This window comes from Cryptomeria japonica, chromosome 9 (assembly GCF_030272615.1).
Source record: "Cryptomeria japonica chromosome 9, Sugi_1.0, whole genome shotgun sequence".
In the NCBI taxonomy this organism is placed as follows: domain Eukaryota; kingdom Viridiplantae; phylum Streptophyta; class Pinopsida; order Cupressales; family Cupressaceae; genus Cryptomeria; species Cryptomeria japonica.
The window spans coordinates 271,541,879-271,565,025 of NC_081413.1; the positions used below are offsets into that span (position 1 = coordinate 271,541,879).

General features: G+C 33.5%; 1 protein-coding gene across 1 annotated transcript in view; it reads left to right on the forward strand.

Moving 5' to 3' along the window:
• LOC131061892 (rho GDP-dissociation inhibitor 1) overlaps positions 1-21,601 on the forward strand; it is a 95,137-nt gene extending 73,536 nt beyond the window's left edge. Inside the window, exons 6-7 of the mRNA XM_057995745.2 lie at positions 20,971-21,001; positions 21,252-21,601. Coding sequence (XP_057851728.2) covers positions 20,971-21,001; positions 21,252-21,362 — 142 coding nt within the window. The 3' untranslated portion in view covers positions 21,363-21,601. The remainder of the gene's footprint in view (positions 1-20,970; positions 21,002-21,251) is intronic.
• Positions 21,602-23,147: the final 1,546 nt, after the last annotated feature.

A 23,147-nucleotide genomic window follows, 5' to 3' on the forward strand; every position in this document is an offset into this window, starting at 1 on the left:
ACATATATTGACAATAGAGATTAGATTAGCAATGCCACTAGAATATGTTTGGTGGATAGTAGGAAGTTCCTTGAAGGACCGAAACATGACAATGCGTTTTTATATAGTTCCTAAGATGTAACACAGTGTAGACAAAGATGAGCTGCAATAAACATGTATTTTTGAGTTGCTAATAGGGTACAATGATACACTATTAGAAAATTTAGTAGAAGGATTAGTGTTAGTAAGTAGTATCAATCACCAAATGGAACTAATTCTAGGAGCATGCCTATCTAATAAAGGTGCTCATAGGATGAAATTAGAAAAAAATGAAGAGTTGAACAAAGGAGTACAAGAGATATAAATATCACTATCAAGTTTAGATTCTTTTACCAAGAATGAATGATGTGATGACTTACTTGAGTGGAGATAAGCATTCTAATAAGATGTATTTGAAAAGTAGTCATCATCATATTAGAGTTAGGCTTCATGTTTTTAATGGCCTTTAAACATTTTGCCCTTGTCATTATAGGACCAACACCATTGAGATGTTGGTATAGATAAGTGAAACAAGGAATATGATCAATGAATAGAAGTATCGGTGATTTTTTAGCAGCTAATATTCGCCAATTGGCTATTATTTAAATTTGGGAATCAAAATTTGACCAATAAGTTCAACTTTAAAGGTGACCCGAATTGCCACGCTTTTACAAATTTTTATTTTAGTGTTATTTAAATTGCCAGAGAATTTATTTTATTACTTTTTGTAAGTCAAAGATTCGCCACAATATTCAATACACGATTGGATCAGATTCACCAACATTTTATAATTTATTGTGAAAATCTTAAATTAATTCGCCAATAATATATAATAATTATTAGTTACTTTAGGGTTATATCAACAATCTTTAATTGCCACCATTGATTTAAGATATAATCTAATGACCTTCATTGTATTCCATGAGGTAAATTGTACCTACAAGTTGTAATGCTCACGAGAGTCAAAATTGCTTTTGAATTGTTGACCTCATTGAAAATCAATGGTCTAAAAGCAACTTTTGGCCCATGAGTATTACAAATTGTTGGTACATTTTATCTCATAAAATACAAAGAGGGCTATTAGATTATTTTAAATTAATGATAGAAACTAAATAAAGTAGAGTCTACCCCTTAAATTCATTAATGATTTCCACTTTTAGGCCTCTACTTTTCTATAAATTTTTTTAAAAATTAAAGGATTTGCAATAGTAATTAATGCATACTATTATTTTTTTGCAATAGTAAAAAATGAAAATATTCGCCAAGATTTATACAATTTTTTGAGAGGGGTTTTTTAAAAGTTATCACTGAGAAGTATAGAATTATCGAGATTAGAAAAATAGAAATAGAGAGTAAAATACATGAAAATAACAAGATCATTATTAAAAAAATAGATTATTTAGATTAGACCAACCTAAAAAAGAAAATAGGAGTAGAAGTGGGATTGTTGTGGAAAAACAAGGAAATAAATACTGTCATTGTTCAAGACAACACTAAATACTAGGAAAACTCACAATGATGTTATAGGTCTAGAAGATTAGGATAAGAGAAAATTAGGCGTAAACCATTACATTAAGTTAGAGTTGTCCCATTGAGCATACCAAAATATAGTGAAAAATTAGATAATTATAACTAACTCATAAGATGTGGATTAGTACACACAAGTAGACTATTAAGGGTTTCCACAAGGTGTGTCATGATTAAAGGTGAGATTGACAAGGTGCAACACTTCAAATTAGGGAGATCCAAGATCAAGCTAAAACATGTAAAAACGATAGATGATGTTGGAGATCTCTCTCACTCTTTCTTTTTTTCTTCTCTCTCTCTCTCTCTCTCTCTCTCTCTATATATATATATATATATAGATAGATAGATAGATAGATAGAGAGAGAGAGAGAGAGAGAGAGAGAGAGAGAGAGAGAGAGAGAGAGAGAGAGAGAGACTGCATCAATATAATAAACCCTCATTAAATATCATGATCTAATAATTTTGTGTTTCCAAAGTATTAAAATGTTATGGGGTTAATAATGAATTATATATGACTTCCAAAATCTAGCATGAACAAGATCAAGTGAATCTAATAAAAAAATATAGAGATATAGTGTAGAGCTAACATGAAATTGACAATTAGAGCCCAAACCCTTAAGTATGCAACAATACAAGTGATACAACATGTCCACTACAAAATGGTACATGAAGAGACCACGTGGTTATTTTCATGTATCCCAAAATATAACTTGGTGAATTAAAATGAAGACCACTAATCTAGGTCCATTATTCCTTTATTGTTCCTTGCTTGAATCTATTGTATCTTTTAAGTCTATATACTACATTGTTCATCATCAATTCTAACTTTCCCTATTTCTATTATAACACTCTTTCTAAACTAGCAACTCTAACTTTAGCTTTCATAGTGATTCCTCTAATCTTCGTGACAACAATAAATCATAAATACTTACATATTGTCTCAACCTTTGATTATCAATAATTTTGTTTTTAAACATTTCTACCTAAAATTTATCTATCTTCACACTTAACACCTCACATACATTACCTCGTAATTTTACATTTTATCCACCCACCTTTTAACAATTACCTTCAAATCTCAACTTTTTCTTTTGTACATCACTTTTCCTATGCTCTATCTATAGGGTTATCTATTCGAACTTATTCTTGTAAATATCCTTTTAGTTGACAATCTATTTTCTCAACCTTTTCCAATTCTTTACAAAATTGATGTCGATTTCCTCACGCTCGACACTTTGTCAACATCTAAGAAACTTTCCTATATTTTACCCAAGAACTTAATATTGGGAGATTCCTTCACATTTTTCTTTCCTCAATCAACTTCTTTCAATCTAGTGCTCTTCAAAATCTCAACTTCACACTTAGATCCACCCACATGATTCTCAAATTAGTTTCTAATATACTTTTGACCTTTCATGATTTGATAACCTTTCCTTGATCCCCTTCATCTTTTCTTCAACACTTTGTAGGGACTATGTCTAGTTTGACATACTAATGCATTCCTCTCCTTTTTTAGGATCCAAATTCAATTTATAATAACATTTGACATAGTCGTGACTATGGGTTCTAATGAAAAACTACCCAACCATAGCTAATGACAACACACAATACTCCTATGCAATGACTAAGTGGAATGCTCATAATGAGATTGATTGTATTACATCAAAACCATCAAATCATAATTTCATGAGCTTTAATGCATTCAAGCACATGCCCTTGCAACCTAGATCTATTGATCTCTATCAACATACAACCCTCAAACTAATTGATTGACCATTCTAGTTTTTTATTTTAATATATAGTACCTATAGTAGGAGTACCTCAAAATAATTCTTGACGATCTTATAAGGAATAAGTAGAGAGTTGTTACCACGAGAAAATGTAGCTCACCACTCTAATTGCAAGATCAATGAACCCAAATAAAATGATTTCAGCTTTTGAGTTTTCCTTGGAGTTGGGTGCATCTCCTTGAAGCATGTATGATGTACATTAGTATAAGTGTCTCTTGGTGTAGCTCTTGAAGAGAACCTCTTTAAGTCCAACATATACTTAGGTAACCTTTTTATTCGGTGCATGGATTATATAATCTAGTGCAATGTCTAATTAAAACACCTTTATACAATGAAATGTAATGTGGCTTACAATAAATCATCACATGTGGCCATGTTCATGTTGCTCAAAATATTCTATTTTCACATTGTTATGGTGATTAAATATATGTGTATTATCACACACCTCTTTTCAAATGAACACTAAACTTGAGTTCATTGGATTTCTATTTTCACATTGTTATGGTGATTAAATATATGTGTATTATCACACACCTCTTTTAAAATGAACACTAAACTTGAGTTCATTGGATTTGAATTTTGAATAGTAAAATATAATCGTGACCATTTCAAATGATTGAAACACATGCAAAACACTCACAAAATATGACAAACAAAAAAACACATTTTGATTGACATAGATTCAATTGTTGACCTTGGATGCTCTTGCATCAAACTCCAATATAAAGTTGTGTAGTACAAAACATACTATCACAAATACTAAAGATCTCTTCACTAGATCCACTACTCTTCTAATTATCTCATGGATCTCTTCATAACTTGGAATCCACATGACCTAACTACATTATCCACAACCAATTATTTCTAGAGGACTTTGATACCATATCACAAATAAAACATGTTATGTCTTTAATGTGTTTTCAATCTATCATCCACATGCTCTAAGTATTACAAGATTGCATTTCTATTCTAGATATGGCCACTTCACTATTGTAATATTGGCTACTTATAGACCACTAGCATCAAGTGTTCTAAGACTAAGGCTAGATGATGGTGCAATGGAAGGTGCTAGCATTATGAAGTAGATGACTAGTGAATCATATATCAAATCCTATAGACAAGAAAAAAATACTACCCATGAAAATGACTAGATTAGTATAGGAGAGGGAGATGCAAGGGAAAAGGTACAAATCATGCTTATAATTACTATCATAGATATATACATTTGTTGTGAGTAATTGGAGTTAGAAGTAATAAAGAAGAAAGAATCATTTCATCTAAATCCCATGGCATTAGAATGGATCACAAGATATCAATATATGAAGAGATATTTCGGAACGCATTAGGTCGTGATACTAAAAATTATGATTGGATTACTAGACATGTAAGGAGAGATCTATCAACCATGTCCTATGACAATACTATGAACATTTTGCAAATCCCATGATGGCATTGGTAGATTTTTTATAAGGTAGTCAATAATTGGAAAGGAAAGTATTATAGAGTTGATGTTGATAACTTTTGTTAAAGTGAGATTCATGATTAGGTTTACATAGAGAAACAACACAAGTAACTATAGACTCTTTGACAAGGGATACATTCATTGAGTTTTTGTGGTAATTTTATGTTTTTTTCAATCTAATGTGGTGCTTAAATTAGATGTACTGAATAGTGTTTCTTAGAGAAATCATTTTGGAGAAAATCTTATGAACATTTTATCTCTAATTCGTTGTCCAATTCAACATGCTTGAAAATGGGGGTGAGTTGATTTGACCTAGTTAGACCTTGTATATCACTTTATAATTTTGTTTCTTTCTAATTTTTCCATTCATTATCTTTTAGATAGACTTCTCCTTTACTTATGTAAATGTTATCTTTAATCCTTAGTCCATCAACATGCTTGAAAATAGGGGCGAGTTTATTTGACCTAGGTATATCTTTGTTTAACAATTGCTTGAATATCCATATCCATAAAATTAATGTCAAATGTAGTTATTTTAGCCAAATATCTTATACATATAATTAATTTACTAATACATGTTCTGTATGGTTAATTAGTTAGTTATAGGTAGTTAAAGTTTATTTATCTCTCAATTTTGGACTATATTAAATCTTCTAGGAAAAAATCTATGGTCTCCACAACTACTAGACTATGCCATTTTGCTCTTTATATCTTGAGTTTTACATGTAGACATGGTTTGACCATGAGTTCTCAATATTAATGGTTTGGACCATGGCTTGTTAGGAAATTCATGGTCTTCCTTGTGATGAGATTGTGGGTTTCTACAAATCACACAATCTACATTATTGCTAGACCATGATTTTTTGGGGGAAATTACCTTTTAGAGAGTTTTTACTTCTACATTTTTTTTTTTTAACAACTTATTTTTGTCCTAGGTCAATTTTAGCATCTTTTATTCTCAAAAATATTGTGGAATACTCAAAGAATTTGTTTGCAAGGCTTCACATGAAAGTTGACGCATTTTCAAGGATTTAATCTAAAAACTTGTGTTTAGTAAATAAAGAACTATTACTTATCAAATTATAAATCTTGAAATGGAATTAAATAATCCTCCTTAACATCTATATTATAATCAATCATTAATGAGGTTTAGAACAAGGCTTTGGTGGTCATCCCTTCTGAGGAGGAAGTTAAAAAAGCGGTTTTTTCTTTGGATGGTAATAAAGCTCTGAGCCCGGATGGATTTCCGTTGTTCTTGTTTCAAGCCTTTTGGGACATCCTCAAAAGTGAAGTGGTTAAAGGTGTGCATGAGTTTTTTGGGGCTAGAATTATCTTAAAGGAACTCAATGCTACTTTCTTGGTTCTAATCCCCAAATGTTCGGGGGTTGACTCTATGGATAAGTTCCATCTGATAAGCTTATCATTTCACCTTTGATCATTTCACCCTAACAGAGTGGATTTGTTCCTGGCAGACAAATCCTTGACTTTATCATTGCTCTCCATGAAAACATTCACTCGTTGGTGGATTAAAAAAAACAAGGCTTTCTTGTGAAGTTGGATCTGTCAAAAGCCTATGACAGTGTTGACTGGAGCTTCTTGGGTAAGGTGCTTGGTGCTTTCGGGCTAGGTTTATTCAAATGATTGATCAACTCATCTCGACCCCATCTTTCTCTGTTATTGTGAATGGTGTGCCTTCCCCCTTCTTCAAAAATTCTAGGGGCATCAGGCAGGGGGATCCCATATCCCCTATTCTCTTCATCATTCTGGTTGAATGTCTGGGTAGATTTATTAGCAAAACTGTTTCTCTGGGGCTTCTTTGTGGTATCTCCCCCTCTTCTGGTTTTAGAGCTTGTACCCATCAACAATTTGTAGATGATACCATCTTAATGGGTACTTCATCTATCAAAGAAGTGTCCAATTTGAAGAACCTTCTCAATACTTATAGTTCGGCCTTGGGTCAAACTATCAATTGGGAGAAAAGCTCTGTTTTCTTCTTCAACACCCCGAAGGACAGACAAATGAGGATGGCCCAGATCCTTGGGTGCCAAATTGGTAAGCCTCCTTCTATCTACCTTGGTCTCCCTTTGGGTATGAAACCTTCAGAGCTATTCTGGAATAGTCTCGTGGATAGATTCAGTAGAATGTTGGTTGGATGGAAAGGTACCCTTCTTCGTCAAGCTGGAAAAATCTAGCTTTTAAAATCTTCTCTCCAGAGTCTTCCAATGTATGCTTTAAGCCTCTTCAAAATCCCTGGAAAATATGTTGAATCTATTGAGAAAATTCAGAAAGCCTTCCTTTGGTCTGGGGTCGAGGAGAAGAAGAGAATGACTCTCATTGCCTGGGATAATGTGTGTAAACCCAAAAAGAAGGGGGGTCTGGGTTTAAGGAATATCAGAACCTTGAACAAAACTCTTCTTTCCAAACAAATCTATAGAACCTTTCAGGGAAAATGAGAATGAAATGATATCTGGAAGGCTAAGTACTTACAAGATGTTCCCACCATAGAAGATTTCCTTGTCTCTGATCAGTTACCAAGTGGCTCTTTCATTTGGAACAAGGTTATCCAGACTAAAGGTATTGTTAGTTTAGGCAATGTCTGGGCCATAGGTGATGGCAGGAAGGTGGATTTTTTGGATGATGCTTGGATTGGAGGAGCCCCTCTTAATAAGAGTACCCCTCAGATGCTCATCCAGAATTGTAAGGAGAATTTCGGTGCTAAAGTGGCTGATTACTGGAAAGATCAAAAGTGGGTGGACCTCAGCTCAACTGATCCCAACCTAAAGTAGGTAAACTTAATGATCAACCATAAATACCAGAAGGGAAGACCACATGGTGTGGAGCGAGACCTCTTCAGGGACTTATTCGGTCTCATCTGTTGTCTTTTTGTTGGCTCAATCCCAAGACCCTGCTCCTTGCTGGGCTAAGACATGGTTTCTAGGTTTGACTCCTAAAATAAATATCTTTTTATGGATTCTTTTGCAAAATAAGATTCTAACTAGTGATAATTTGAGAAATAGGAGCTTTTGTATCCCTAATAGATGCTATCTTTGTCTTAATAATGAGGAATTTGTGAACCATATGTTTATACATTGTCCCTTTGCCCTTCCTATCTGGGGGATGTTTTTTCAAAATTTGGGGTTGAATTGGGTTTTCCCAGAGGACATTCAAGACTGTTTCAAAAGATGGCACTATACTACCAATAAACCCACCATAAGAAATGTATGGAAGTTTTCCTTTGCTCATATCCTTTGGGGTATATGGAAAGAGAGGAATAACAAAATATTGGTGTGGACCAAGATACAATATAATTGTGTTGAGAATGTGATGGCTAGGGTCGGTGAACATTGTTGTAATAATAAGGATGACTTTGATGTTTTCAAGTGTTGGAACATCCCAACCTACATGGGCACCAACATCAACCAAATCAAAATAAGTATGTGTAGCTGGTCTTTTCCCCCTAATGATTGGTTTAAGGCCAACTTTGATGGTGTTGCTAAAGGGAACCTTGGACCTGCTGGTTGTGGTGGAGTTATCTAGAATGGTGTTGGCTTTTGTATTGGGGTGGTTGCCTATCCCTTGGGGATTCAGACTAATCATCTAGTGGAAGCCATGAGTGCCCTCCAAACTATTAAATTAGCCTATAATTTGGGTGTCAAAATGTTAAGGTTGGAAGGAGACTCTAAAAACATTATTATTTGTCTCCTTGGTAAACACCAACCTCGTGGACAATTAAAAACATCATTGGTTTTGCCAGGGAGTTGCTTCAGGGGTTTGATAAATGCCACATTTCCCATGTTTATAGAGAGGCCAATAGGTGTGCTAACTGGGCTGCCAATGAGGCAGTACAAAGAGAGAAAATCATGATCTGGAATTGCGAGGGGGAGCTCCCTTGTGCGACATGTGATATCTTAACTTATGAAAGATTTCATGGTAAGCAAGGTCAGATTTGAAATCATTCCCCGAGGTGATAGGGGTGGTTGTGGCAGCAGGAGTCGGTTTTGTATGTAGCTGAGAAGGAGGTACAGTAATAATTACAGGATCACTTTGGATGCTTTATGGGTGCTCTTTTCCCTATCGAATAGAAGTATTAGAAATTTCCACAGACTTCTAGTGGTTTCTCATAGGAAGTTCATTGTGAAGAAAGGTATTTGTAGGAATTTACAGTTGATTGACATCAATAGCATTATGGGGGGAAACCGCAAGAGAATGGAGGCTACCACTATTGAAAAATGGAGGAATCGTCCTCAGGTCTGGGCGGTACTCCAAGCTACCAAGATGGCTGATTTCATGGAGAGAATGCAGGAAAAACGACCCGAAATTACGAGAATTTTCAAGAAGGGCTGGAATAAAGGTACATTGATCATAGGCAATAGGAAGGTTAAGGTGACTAAAACTATGATCGTTGAGGCTACAGGTCTTCCGATGGATGACATCAAGTTCTATAGGGATAGGAAGATTTCAGACGTCGTCGTGAAGAAATTTCCGAAGGATGAGGAGGAGAAAGCCAGACTAGTGAAGGGAAGCCATGCCTACTACTCGCCAAAGGTAATTAAGCTAATTTGGCGAAGGGTTTTGCTTGCTATTATGAAATTTATCACTCTTGATGGTAGATTTACTAGGGTTTACAACTATCATTTTGTCATCCTAAACCACTTTCGGTATAAAGAAAAAAATTTCATTCCATATTATCTTTTTCTGTGCCCTAAATGTTGGGCTCAAGGATGCAATATCCAACCCCAATACCAATCCAACAATGCATGAGGGTTTGATTGTGATTCTGTATAATCACATCAAGAACACTACCGTCCATCTGAGCATAGCTGAGGTTTCTAAGTTGGAAGAGGATCTCGATGACTCAAAGGATGAGGAAAGCAATGGCTATGACACGAAAGCTGAGGTAGAGGATGACCCCCAAACTGTTGGGTCGAGCAGGAAAAAAAGAAAAACAGGGCAGGAGCTATAGAATAAAGGGTCGGCCAAAAGGAAGCAGAGAGGGGAGGATGGGGATAGCTGGTATGAAGAGGATAATGAGACTGATAACAACATGGATACTGAAAGTGAGGAGGTCCAAATCCTCTCGAGCTAGAAGCAAAAAAGGAAAAATCCTAAAATTAAGGAGATGGGAACCAAGAATCGGTCGCCTCTCACAACTGACTCTAAGGATAAGGGCCTGATGGGGGATGACACGACCATGAAAGAAACTCATAGCTCTGATGTCAAGGAGGTGGGTCTTCAGGTGAATTTAGAGCCTGCTGGAGACAAGACCCAGGAAGATCATCACCTGGATATTGAACTCTGCATCAATAAAGGCACAAATAGCTTCAACAAGGTGCTCCACTGGATGCAAAAGGAAATTTATGGCATTAAAACCAAGCAAGCCCAGGAAGCAGGTAAAATTGAGACTTTAGAAGCAATTGGCTTGGGTAAATTCAACTCCCTTCCAGATTGTCTCAGTGAGCTCACCAAAGCTATTAGTAATGCAGAGGAAATCATCAATGCTAATTGGAATAGCTTTCTTAACTTGAAGAACAGAGCAGGGGCTACTGAAAATAGACTTGAAAGAGTCGAGAACATGCTCAAAAAGTTTGGTGAGCAAATTCATAAGATCCTTAAGGCCACCCCAGCTAGTATGAAGGTTCTTATCAGTAAGCTTGGGAATGACCATGGGGATATGGCTTTGGCGGGCATCATTCAAGAGAAGGAAGATACCCCTGAGGATAAGGAGACTGGGCTTGGAAGAAGAATGTGTGTGAGCACCAGAAAGATGCAAAGCCAAAGAGAGGAAATTGAGGAAATCAAGCGGGCGATTGCTAATATGGAACAACTAGAGCAGGAAGCAGCTGAGATGCTTCAGAACTTAACCTAACTTTGGGCTCCCTCTGTCGGCCCTGTTTGTTTTTGTTAGCTGTCTCTACTTTGCTGGCTTTTTTTGTTCGTCAACTGTCCTTTTCTAAGTTGTTGTCTTTTGGGTTTTGATGCGCTTTAATGTATATCTTTTGATCTTTTGGTTGTAATGGGTTTCAGGGGCCCATCAAAACCTGTTTTCCCTTATTCAAAAACATCTAAATTATAACCTCTTAATTGTTTTCCACTTTACTTCTTTCTATTATTTCAAAAATTGTATAAGAGTTTTATCAAATTGTTCTTGTAGTTATAACCTTCATCCAAATCCATAAGAGAGTTGCATGGATCTGAAAAACCACATTTAAGTCGATAAAATTAAAATTAAAATACATATATTTAAATAAAAATAATGAAAACACAACCATTTTTGTATGACACATGCTATTTATAAAGGTGAGGGCCAAATGACAACCAAACATTATACTTAATACTAAGGTTTACCAATCAAATAAGTTAACGAGTCAAACCCCCAAATGACATAAAATAATTTGTATATAGGTGGTTTATAAATACCTTGAACTTTTCAAACAAAACCAAGTTCATTTAATATATTTTTCTTTTTTCCAAACTTTTCTTTCTTCATAGGGAATATTGATTACCAATCTATTTATAGAAAACACAATGCACTTTCTTATAGTGAGTCTCTATTTGACCACTTAAAGGATAATTTTTCCGGTTTCCTCATTTATCATGTATTATACAAAAGGATTTCAATTCCAGCATTTCAAAATTAAAATTTATTCACAATTAAAATTATTTTATTGAATACAATGAAATACACCTAATTTATTCAAAATCTTTTCATGGATAAACATTATCTTTTTCAAAAGAAAGAACATCTTGTCTTATATTATAAAAATTCATGTACAACTTCCCACAATTCATCTATGGTTAATCACCATTAAACAATACTAAACAAACAATAAATCTAAGGTCATAACTTAAGGGCATTGTAGATGGATGATCTTGGAGATATCATGAGCCTTGGGGAGTGTTGAGAAGTATTGTGAACTAGGAAATATAAGTAAACATTGTTTTAAGCCATGAGAATGGGATTGTTGATGTTATTGGAATGGTCTTTGGAAAAATCATGTAGATTAACATGTGAGAGTGTTGTAGATGCATTGGCAAAACTTGTTAATGTAAACCAATTTGAGTGATCTTGAATAAATATAAAATAAAAATAAAAATAAAAACAGTGAAGATATTTTTTATGAATGCATACGTTGTCTAATGGTAAAATTTCTATCATCAAGTGGGAGAATGTTTATAGAAGTAGTTGAAAACTTTATTGGCAGACAAAGAATCAAGTGCTTTTATGTTAAATGGTAGGTTCAAGGATATGTAGAAAAGTTTCGCTATTAACATATAACATAAACTAGTTAGAATTTTATTTTAATTTTATTTCTATTTACTTTTAAACATATGATGATCATAATTATTTTTTGTTTTGTTTCAAGGCATTGAGTTAGCTTCAAAGAAAAATACGTGTTAATAGCTTCACTACATTTGATGTCATCTATTCACCTCAAAATGTGTATAACAAAATAGTTTATTTTGCTCTGCGAGAATAGCAATTAACTTAAGTAAAAAAGTGTTAGAGCATATTTAGCTATTAGTTTCTTTTTACAACTAGTTATGTTTTTTTGCTTAAGTCCACTCAGGAGTGCTTATTTTAGTTGAGCACCTAGTTTAGCTTTTATGCATCTAGTTTAGATAGAGTTGAGCTTTATTTAGCTCCTCATGCTTGCACTTTAGTTCTCCTAAATTTATCTATGTGCTTTCTTCATAAGCACCTCATTGTACAATTGTAATTCATCATGTAATTCTGTATTCTTTACTTTTGAGTAATAAAACATTCATTTGTGCAGCTCTCGTTTGTGTAAGTTGTTCTTGTTTGCCATTTGATCTTGCAGGTGCTTGTGTTGCAAAATTCAACAAAAAGTAGGTGAATATGTTATTAGATGTTTGTAATTAGATAAAATTGGAAACTAGGGTATTAACCATATTACTAAGCAAGAACATAGGTAAGACATAAATGAAACTAGCTTTGAAGTACCAAAACATTGTACATTTGAAAGAATAGTTCAAAGTGAATACAAAAACCTCCTAGATGGTAGTAAGACACAATTGTAGCCAAGATGCCAAACACAAACCGACATAATTACATACAAAATGCATGAAACAAAAGAGTACCCAAGGATCTAGACTAAATAATGCCAAAACCAACGCTATTCAATCTCACACCCTTCACTCTAGTATTAGATTGGGAGACCAATTTGGGAAGAGCTTTCTTTTTTCTTTGTACTATTGTCTAGGAAATATTATCTTCTAAGTCCTCAAATCTGGGAGATAAAATGGCTCATCCATAGGGACAACACGAATAGAGGAATGCTAAGCCAAAGTAGTCGAACATTAAGTAATAACCTTAGGAGTAAGTTAAAGCAAAGCTAAAGCCATTGAAACAATAAACTAACCAACTAGAGTAGAAGGTGTTTGAGACTCACCAATAGAATTTGATGGGGTAAAAGGAGTGGGAATTTAAATAAATCATACCAATTACATGAGACACCTCATCTAAAACTGCAAGAGGAATGATAAGGGAAGATCCAACATCTTGAGAAGTCTTGTCATCTTGAGAGGAACTATCAACCAAAGAATGGAAATCATGAATAGTCAAGTCATCTTCATAAAAATTTCTCCACAATATCATCGTTCCCTTACATTTGAAGAGAAAACAATCAAAATCCTTGTGTCCAATGGCACATAATCATCTACATATGAAGGGGAAGCCCTTAAATTTAGATGTTTGATTCCAAGGCCTATTCTTGTTGGATTCCACGAAAAAAGGTAACATAAGGGGCAAAAAATAATCCTTGCTAGATTACACGGACACAGGTAACATGACACCCCTACCAAGGGCACTTGAATTTGATTAGGAAAATGAACCATTCACTCTAGAACTTGATGCACCTAGTTAAACAACATGAAAACATCATTTTTCATAGTTGTTAATGATAACATCGGGGATGGAACAATGTTCATAAGGGGAAGGCTTGGATAGAACAACCAATACCAATAATATCCACACAAATAATAGGGTCACATGTCAGAGAATAATGAAGATGTGGTGTGATAGAACTTGTAATGGGTGGAAGTGGAAGTGTAATGTGCCCTTTTTGGGATTGCCTTAAATCTTGTCCTAGAATTAGAATTCAATTAAAATAAGGAATGTAGTATCAATAGAATGTTGTTGTCAAAATAAACCTTGGTGTAGATCTTGCAATCATATTAAACAATTTTGGGTAGATATAATTCATAAAACCAATTATTTATACAAGGGTTAGAAATCAAACATAGGAGTACAAATATGTGTATATTAATAACCATAATCCATTAGATAAGTCATCCCACATCTATATTCATTTTTGTATTCAACCATAATAGGGTTTGGATGAGGGAGCATGATAGTTTGGCCCAAAGCAATCCTCACACTAAGCCCAAGAGCGATCTTTATACCCTCTTGGCCCACATGTGGAAAACACACCAATCATCCATCATGGGGTGACCTACCTAGTGGAAATGCTCATCCCTGCCTTTCTTATTCATGTCACCTAATTCACCCACTTATGATTATGACTTCTACATCAATCAATCATCCTAGAGGTTGGAGAGGAAATCACAATAGGGTGCCCAAAAATCCCCCTATCTAAGCCCAAGAGTGGAATTTATACCCCATGACCCATATATGGAAGACACGTAATTTCTATCTAAGCCCAAGAGTGGAATTTATACCCCCATGACCCATATATGGAAGACACGTAATTTCTATCTAAGCCCAAGAGTGGAATTTATACCCCCATGACCCACATATGGAAGACACGTCAGTCATCCATCATGGGGATGGTGATCCCATATCTATTCTCCCTCTCTTGCATTTCCTTATCTTCTCTACTTGATTGTTTGATGGGTTATAAATAGATTAATAATAAAGAGTATGCATTTCATATTAACACAGAAACAATTATATGAGTTGAGTATCGATTCTACTATTTGATTTAATACCATTATACTTGTAGATCGATTCTACTATTTGATTTAATACCATTACACTCGTAGATCGATTCTACTATTTGATTTAATACCATTCTACTTGTAGAATTTAAGACTATTGTAGGGTATACGATTTCAGTTTGTTGTTGTAAATCAGGTAGATTTGATCTTATACGGTTTTTCCTCTTGGATGCTAACTTGTTGGTCTTTTGGATGAATGTTAATGTCGATTGGGCCGATCTTCCACTTTCTGATCTGATCCTCCTTGCTAGCTAATATGCTCTGCTTCTGCAATAGACGGGGATGGATATTTGTTGATTCCCCCACACAACTTGTATACATAAAGCACCCCTTTCACCAAAGAAGGTGACCTTTTAAAAAGGGTCAGCCTTGTTTATTAATAGATTTAATTTTATTCTTTCCAAAGGCAATGCTCCACATAGGTAGGTCGACTAGCATCAGAGTGTTGTCTCTTCTTCCGAGAGACACTAAAATGGGGCCAACCCATTTAGAATTAAATGCAAATTTATTTATTTTGAGTCAACACTTTTTGGGAATTCATTGATTAGGAATTATTAGTATTTATCTTAATTTACCCTCTATAATATTAATCCCTCAATTTGCTATTGATAATGGTTATGATATGGTTTAGGTGCATGGGAGGAAGTGAATAAGGAAGTGCCATTTTTGAATGATATTGAATACACACGATTTCTTTATTTGGTTGATATGGGTGTATGCTGATATATTTTTTGTATGTTAATCTATATTTCCACCATCTAAAGAGTATGTCATTAGGTAAATAACAATACTCTGTGGGGTCCTTCCCGCATGATTTTTCTTTGAATGTTCTTAACGACAGTGTCACCTAGACGATTGTTTGTCGCAAGCGGAAGGGAAAATCTACCCCCCTTTCCCAACCCCACCTATGTCAAGATTTGGGTGTTTCTCCCCACTCTTGAGTCGGGGTGGGTTGTTGCAGGTTTGTTTGGTTTGTCTAACTTTGTTTGTTTGGGGTTTGTAACCTTGCTTGGTCTTCTTGCTGCCTTTGGGTTGTTGTTTAAATTTTTGATAGCCTTTTGGCTATGTAAAGGGTCAACGCCCTAGTTAACGCTGTTTTTTTAATAAAAAACAATACTCTAACCTTTTTAATTCCATTTGTCAAGTAGGATCTTGTAACTTTGTGGAGAGTCTTGTATGTGTATAATCACCTTGTTAACCGTGGCTAAGGTGGTGGGAGACCTTTCCCTATGCTTGATGGATGTTTCATGGTTTAAGTCTTCTGCTTGTGCATTGTCGCATGTCAACAAGTTGTCGTTATCGTAAGTTCAAGGTTTGGGATATTGTTCTTCTACAAGATCCATATGTAATGCCCCGCCAGGAAACCCCGAAGGGATTAAGCCATAACACAAGAATAGAGTGCAATAATTTTTTTTTTTAAAGATACAACACATAAGATGCAACAAGACATCAAAGATTCAGATTACATAGCGGAAGACATCAACTAACACCTAAAGAGTTTCCCAACGAGATTACTTAAATTTCACAATTCACTTAACTCACACAGTTAATCCAAAAGCTGAATATCTTAATAATGAGATAATTCATAATCAGGATAATTCCTTTCAAAAGAGGGAAATGTAAATCACAAGCGAAGATTCATCATTTAAGATCCATTCATAAACTTCATTCAATCTTTTCATTTAGAATTACAAACCATACATTTAACATTCTAATACACTAGGATTTCATCATAACATAAGAGATCTTTCCAAGCATATTTAAATTCCTTAACAACAACTGAGTATAATTCATTACTCTAAGATACATTATTCCATATTCCAACTTATTGCATTTTACGGACGATTGCATACTAGCATCTACGATAAATCTCATCTATACCATTTACGCATTCGATCAATCATGGCATTCAAGAAGGAACTGAATATAAGCATATATAGTTAATTCCAATTATCCACTTAACCATTCCAACATAAGTTAATCATACATGATAAAGCTGAATAGAGGAAACATAAGAGAATACATCACATAACACCATAATGATCTCGAAGTTCACCCCTAAAGGGCTACATCTCCGGGTCTGCTCAACTGCAAGACCCCTCCGATAAATAATAAAGTTAAGAATACAAGAGGTTACACTATACAATCCAGCCATCAAGGCGATACATAAACCATATACAAACGACCACATCGGTCCATTAATACATAAACGATCCTTAAAAAGAACAGGATCCAGCTGCACATAATCAAAGCTAAAACAAGAGGTCCATGAGAGCATCCATAAAACTGAGCCATCACCACCCAAGGTCTAACATGAAACCGACACTCACAAGGGCAGAGACAAAAGGACGACTCACCAAGGTACTCTTAACAGGACAAAACAACAACACACTAGCGAACGTAGGGACAAGTGTCATCACACAACCTGGTATGGATACCATGGCAAGTCTTAATAGGTCCCGGTCCCATACACTGGGTTACCCTGGCAACCTAATCCGAGCTCCCGGCCCATCCAAGCCTCATGTGGACCCACACATCCTCTCGTGAAGACCAGGAAGATGGTTTGCCATTTCAGGCCTTCTCATAGCATGTCGAGTCTATAATAGCACTCGTCCCATGTGTGAGGCACAGTTATCTTACTTAGAGATTACATTCTAATCTACTATTAGGTTATCACTTATTAGACTCACTTTCGACGGGTTACCCAGCAGCCACTTTGGGTGTGGCCCCCAATCGAAAGCCACTTTCCCATACGACACTAGACTAACTCAGACGAACTCAAAACCAGGGAATACACATGGTCAGACGAACGGAGTTCAAGAAGAGAGAAACAATCATCTGGTCAAACACGACTCAAGGGTAATCACTTATTGACGGTACTCTAACTAGAGACCTGACAACTAAGGTTAACCACGAATCATCATTCGACTCACACAAAGAGGATATGACCAAAAAGACACTACCACAATACAACAATCAACTCGGAATCGAGGACTGAAATAGGTACCCCAAGTCAATCCATACGACAGGGTCCTATTAAACAAAGCAAAACATGCCATTTCATAATTAAAGGCGAATACAGAAATTAAACTCGCAAGGCAATAATCAGAAAAGACAATATTTCCTCAAATTGATTTAATCATTACAAGACGATCAAGTTTTCTACAAGATCCAATCAGATTACAGTTATCTACCTCATCAAGGGATAAGTTGTTCTTGGTTTTCTAACTCTTAAGGTTCAAGCATCGAACAGACATATAAAGTCATAACGAGTTTTAAACCAATTCATATTAATAAAATTCAGACAACCATTAATCGACTAAAATAAGATATTTAATCTCCAATCCAAAACGTCATTAACATACTGGTCTAAATTCAATCTCTACAGATTCATAATTTCAATTCCAGTTAAATAATACGGATTACGGAAATAAAAATGTAGAAAGAGAATCTAAACGGAGATAGTCATTCCCAATGCATATCGTTAAATTTCTAATGCCCAACGATAAATATTTCACTACTTTACAATTACTCAAATGATATGTTCTACGATAAAATTTAACAACATCAATCAGTAATTACATCGTATTTCAATGATTAAGATCTAGATTCATTAATCCAAGATCGATCAGAATATATTCAATGATATTTAGTTGCGAAGTTAACAGTTGTAGGACTTAATTAAGAAGAGGGCATACGTCACGAAATGACGTTGAATAACAGTTAGCCTATAACTCCATTATAAAGTTAATCAATATCAACTAACATTGGCCACTATTATGCCTCCTTAATCAAAATTAAGAACTAATTAACTTAATCATAAAATAATATTCATTGACATGATATTAAAATCAAATGCATTTTTTTTGAGTGATAAAAAAAATACATTGAAAAAAAACTTATTAAAAAAAACTTGCTTAAAACAAAAACACATTTTAAAAGAAGGGGCGAGGGCGGCCGTGCCCTAACCCCAGCCGCAGTGGCGCCGATGTCAATATTAAATGTTTCAAAAAAAAAATTCCATGCATTTTGATGTCTTTTAGCTCATATCCTTGGAGGTTCCTTTTTGAGGCATTACATCCACCACAAAATCATGCATCAATCCTTGTAGTTCAAGCCTAGACCATATTTATTCAGAAGCATAAAAATTAATAAATTTCAACTTAATATAATCAATTAAATTCTTGTTTTAGTGAATATTAGATATAAAACAATCATAAATTTAATAGTTGATCACAATAATTGAAAATTGAAAAATGTTTATAGTTAAACCATTATTCATCAATTATTTTTCTTCAAGCCTTGATGATATATATAAAAACTATAATTATTTATAGATTTTAACCGCAAATAATCAATTAAACACTTGTTTTTTATTAAGTTAGTAGGGAAAGGACCTTGATCCCAAAAGTTCACAACAACATTAACCAAGAAAGAATAAAAAACAAGAGGGGCACACAATTTCAGATGAAACTCAAAATAGACATGCACGCTTGAGGAGACAACTAAACACTAGAAAAAATAGAGGTGGCCAATTTTCCATAAGGGATTCAAGCAACTCCTCCCCATCTTCATAGGTCTGTAAATTCCAATTTTCCATAAGGGATTCAAGTAACTCCTCCCTATCTTCATAGGTCTATAAATTCCAATTTTCCATAAGGGATTCAAGAAACTCCTCCCCATCTTCATAGGTATATAAATTCCAATTTTTCATAAGGGATTCAAGCAACTCCTCCCCATCTTCATAGGTCTATAAATTTCATTTTTTCATAAGGGATTCAAGCAACTCCTCCCTATCTTCATAGGTCTATAAATTCCAATTTTCTATAAGGGATTCAAGCAACTCCTCCCCATCTTCATAGGTCTATAATTCCTACCCTTTTTGTTCATAGTCTTCTAAGATTCCTTGTCTTTGTCCTTTTTTCTCTATTTCCTATTTTTGAATGGCCTAACATTGAACTGCCTTATGCATTAATGCTTCAATCACTGAGATGATATTACCCAATTCCAACTCCATTCTTTGAACTGCCTTATGCATTAATGCTTCAGTCACTGAGATGATATTACCCAATTCCAACTCCATTCTTTTCATTTTATCACAACATTTATTTATTTCTAGTTTAGTCTCCAAATCTATCATTATTACTTGCAAATCCGCCACTTGGACTTGAAAAACATTAATGGAATCCTTATCTTCATTGTCCTCTTCTTTACCTGTATCCTAAAGATCTTCTTTCTTGCTAGCAAACATATTGATAGTAACCTGCTTCACACCCCTTTCTTTCTTTTCCTCATTATCATCCTCACTATCTTCCTCTTGTTTCTCTCCTTCTTCCTCACCCTTAGAACAACCAACTCCCAATCCAAGGTCTTCCTCAAAAGAGTCTTGTAATTCATTTTCCTCCTCATCGTCTTCTGAAACACCATATCATCATTTTGAGGGAAAATTCCTCATCTTCATCATCTTCCTCCCGTTCCATCATAATGTCCTTACCCTTGGTATCAATATTTTTAGCCATGGAAGCAACATTAGCTTATATAGTTGATCTTCTTCCCCCCATTTTAGAACTACTCTGACAATCAATCAAACACTTGTTACCAAATATAACATTCAATATTATATTCAATAATTTTAAATAATATATTTTATAAATTTCAACCATATGGAAATTGACTAAGCACTCATCATTACATATCATGACCAATATTAAATATATAATGATCATAAATGAAACATTTTAATATTCTGAATCGTTATATTCAAATGTCATAAATACCATTAGGTCAAGACACAAAAAATATTAGTAGAAGATGATATGAATAATATTGATATGAAATCAATATGAAAATTAAATGTTATATAATTGTGTTAATATATTATGAAATGTTCACACTTATTTATTATCAATGTTTTGATTTATTATTTTTATGCAATATTCACTTAATTCTTCTAAATGTCATAATTGCTTGTAAATATGATGATTGATTTTATATGTAATTAATGAAAAATATAATCATGATTTAGACGAGTCTATTAATTAATATTGAAATTACTTCTAAATGTTATAATTGCTTGTAAATATGATGATTGATTTTATATGTAATTAATGAAAAATATAATCATAATTGAGATGAGTCTATTAATTAATATTGAAATTGATATTAAATAACATATTATATTATGTTTAATTGCAGGAAAGACAAAAAGTCTGAAAGCTTCCACAAGGTACACATTGTTACAATTATACTAAAACTTTTAATATAATGAGAGTGAATTTAGATGGAAAGATTTAAAGATTTAAAGATATATTTTTTCAACTAAACTTGTTCTTTATGAAATTTATACAATAGAATTTTGACCTAACCTTTTCATGAAGAAATAGATGAAAGATGAATGTGAAATATGCATATTAATGCTAAAATAACATGATAAATTTACTACAACTTTTAACTTGAAATTTGATTTGATTTAACAGGTACATAAAAAACAATGGTTGTCAAGGAGTTTATCGCACCAATTAAATCTTTCATACCAATTTTCTGGGAAACAAAGAAAACAAGAGAATCAACAAATTGTAGATAAATGAACAACATGCATGAACCAATGATTTTAACATTATTCTTTGAGTTAAGGTCATTCATGTTTCAAATATTTTAAGTTCTATTGATTGCTTTGCCAAAGCACAAGGGAATGAATGAAGTGGAAGTGTTTATATGAATTATGGGTTGGTAATATTCATAAGTAAGAGTATTTGTGTGTATTGGGTTGGTGATAAGTATATTAATGTTTGAAATTAAATATTATGTATTTTCAAAATTGATCTTATATTTTCTAAATGGGTTATTAAATTATTTAATTCAATATTGAAAAAAATATAAGTATAGTTGTGAAATCTAAATTATACAAAATTATTATGTCAGAAATTGTATGACAACTACATCATTTTGTTGAATAAATTGATGATATGTTTATACTAGTTTTTAAAAAATTAATTGAATTTTAAAAACATACACATTACATCAATTTTAATTTTAAAAACATTTGAATCTTGTTTTTTTTCATTAATAAAATTTGAATGACATTCAACTTAAAAATTGCATGATCATAATATTTAGTGTCTATTCCTATGCAAGCTTCAAGAGGGTCCAAATGAGAGAAATATAATTTTGAAAAAGCAAGAGATAACAATAATGGTAGAAAAGAAAATGGAAGCAACACTATTAAAAATAGATGATAGGCTACATTGCAATTTTTTTTAATGAACAAAGAAAGAGAAATAGAGAACAACATGCAAAAAGAGAGGAGTACCATAATATTTCATATAGAAAAAATCGAATGTGGAATTTTTAGTTCCAAACAATTTATTAGTAATTTTTAAAAATATCCATAATTTTCAAGGATACACCCTTAATGACTATCACATCCGATATATGATATCTTTTTTTCAAATTTGAAAGTATTCAAAGAAAAAAATGGTCAACAAAAATTTAAATTGTTTATTCAACATTAATTGTTGATCCCATTGATATAAATCTTATATTGTAATCATTTTTTCAACATAATTATTGTAACTTAAGAAATATAGTCACTAATTTAATTAAAACTAATATAAAACAAATAAATTAAGATTGCAACCGCTATTAATTTGAAGAAGAATTAATATACATATCTTTAAATAAGGAATAAGATAATAAACCTAGTTACAAATGTTGGAGAGATGATTAATTATTTATTTAATTAAGGGTAAGGAAGCATTTTTGAAAGGGTCCTATACTCTTTTATAATGGACACGACAAAAGCACCAAGAGAAACCACCAAATGAGTAACCAAATATGGAACTAGAAAAGAGTTACAAGTACAATGTTGATGAAACAAATCTAGAAGAAGATAAAAATCTTGTAGAGCTACCCAAAACAACAATCAAATGGACAAAAATACCAAAGGGAAGAAGTTATAGAATAGAGAACAACTACCTCAATCCATACTACAATAGTAGAGCATACATAAGCTAGAAAACTTGTACCAACCCAAGTTAACAAGACATAAGAAATTTTAAGAGAAGGCAAATAGTTGAGGTATAAAACCACCTCCTATTCATCCCTAAAAAATAAATGTAGATAATTAAACGTGAATGCATCTTTCTCCTTGTCAATCCCAATTACTTTAGTCTTTTTTTGACTATGGGTTCTTGAATTAGGGTCTTCTTTCACATGCATTCTTCTTTCCTTAAACCTATTTGAAATATATTAATGCTTTTAGTATAGTTTTTAATTATCATTTACTCACATTTTCCACTATCTTCATATTCTTCTTGATCGATTGTGATTTCTTTTCTAGGAATTTGATTATCTCTTTTTGCTTCTGGTCGTCT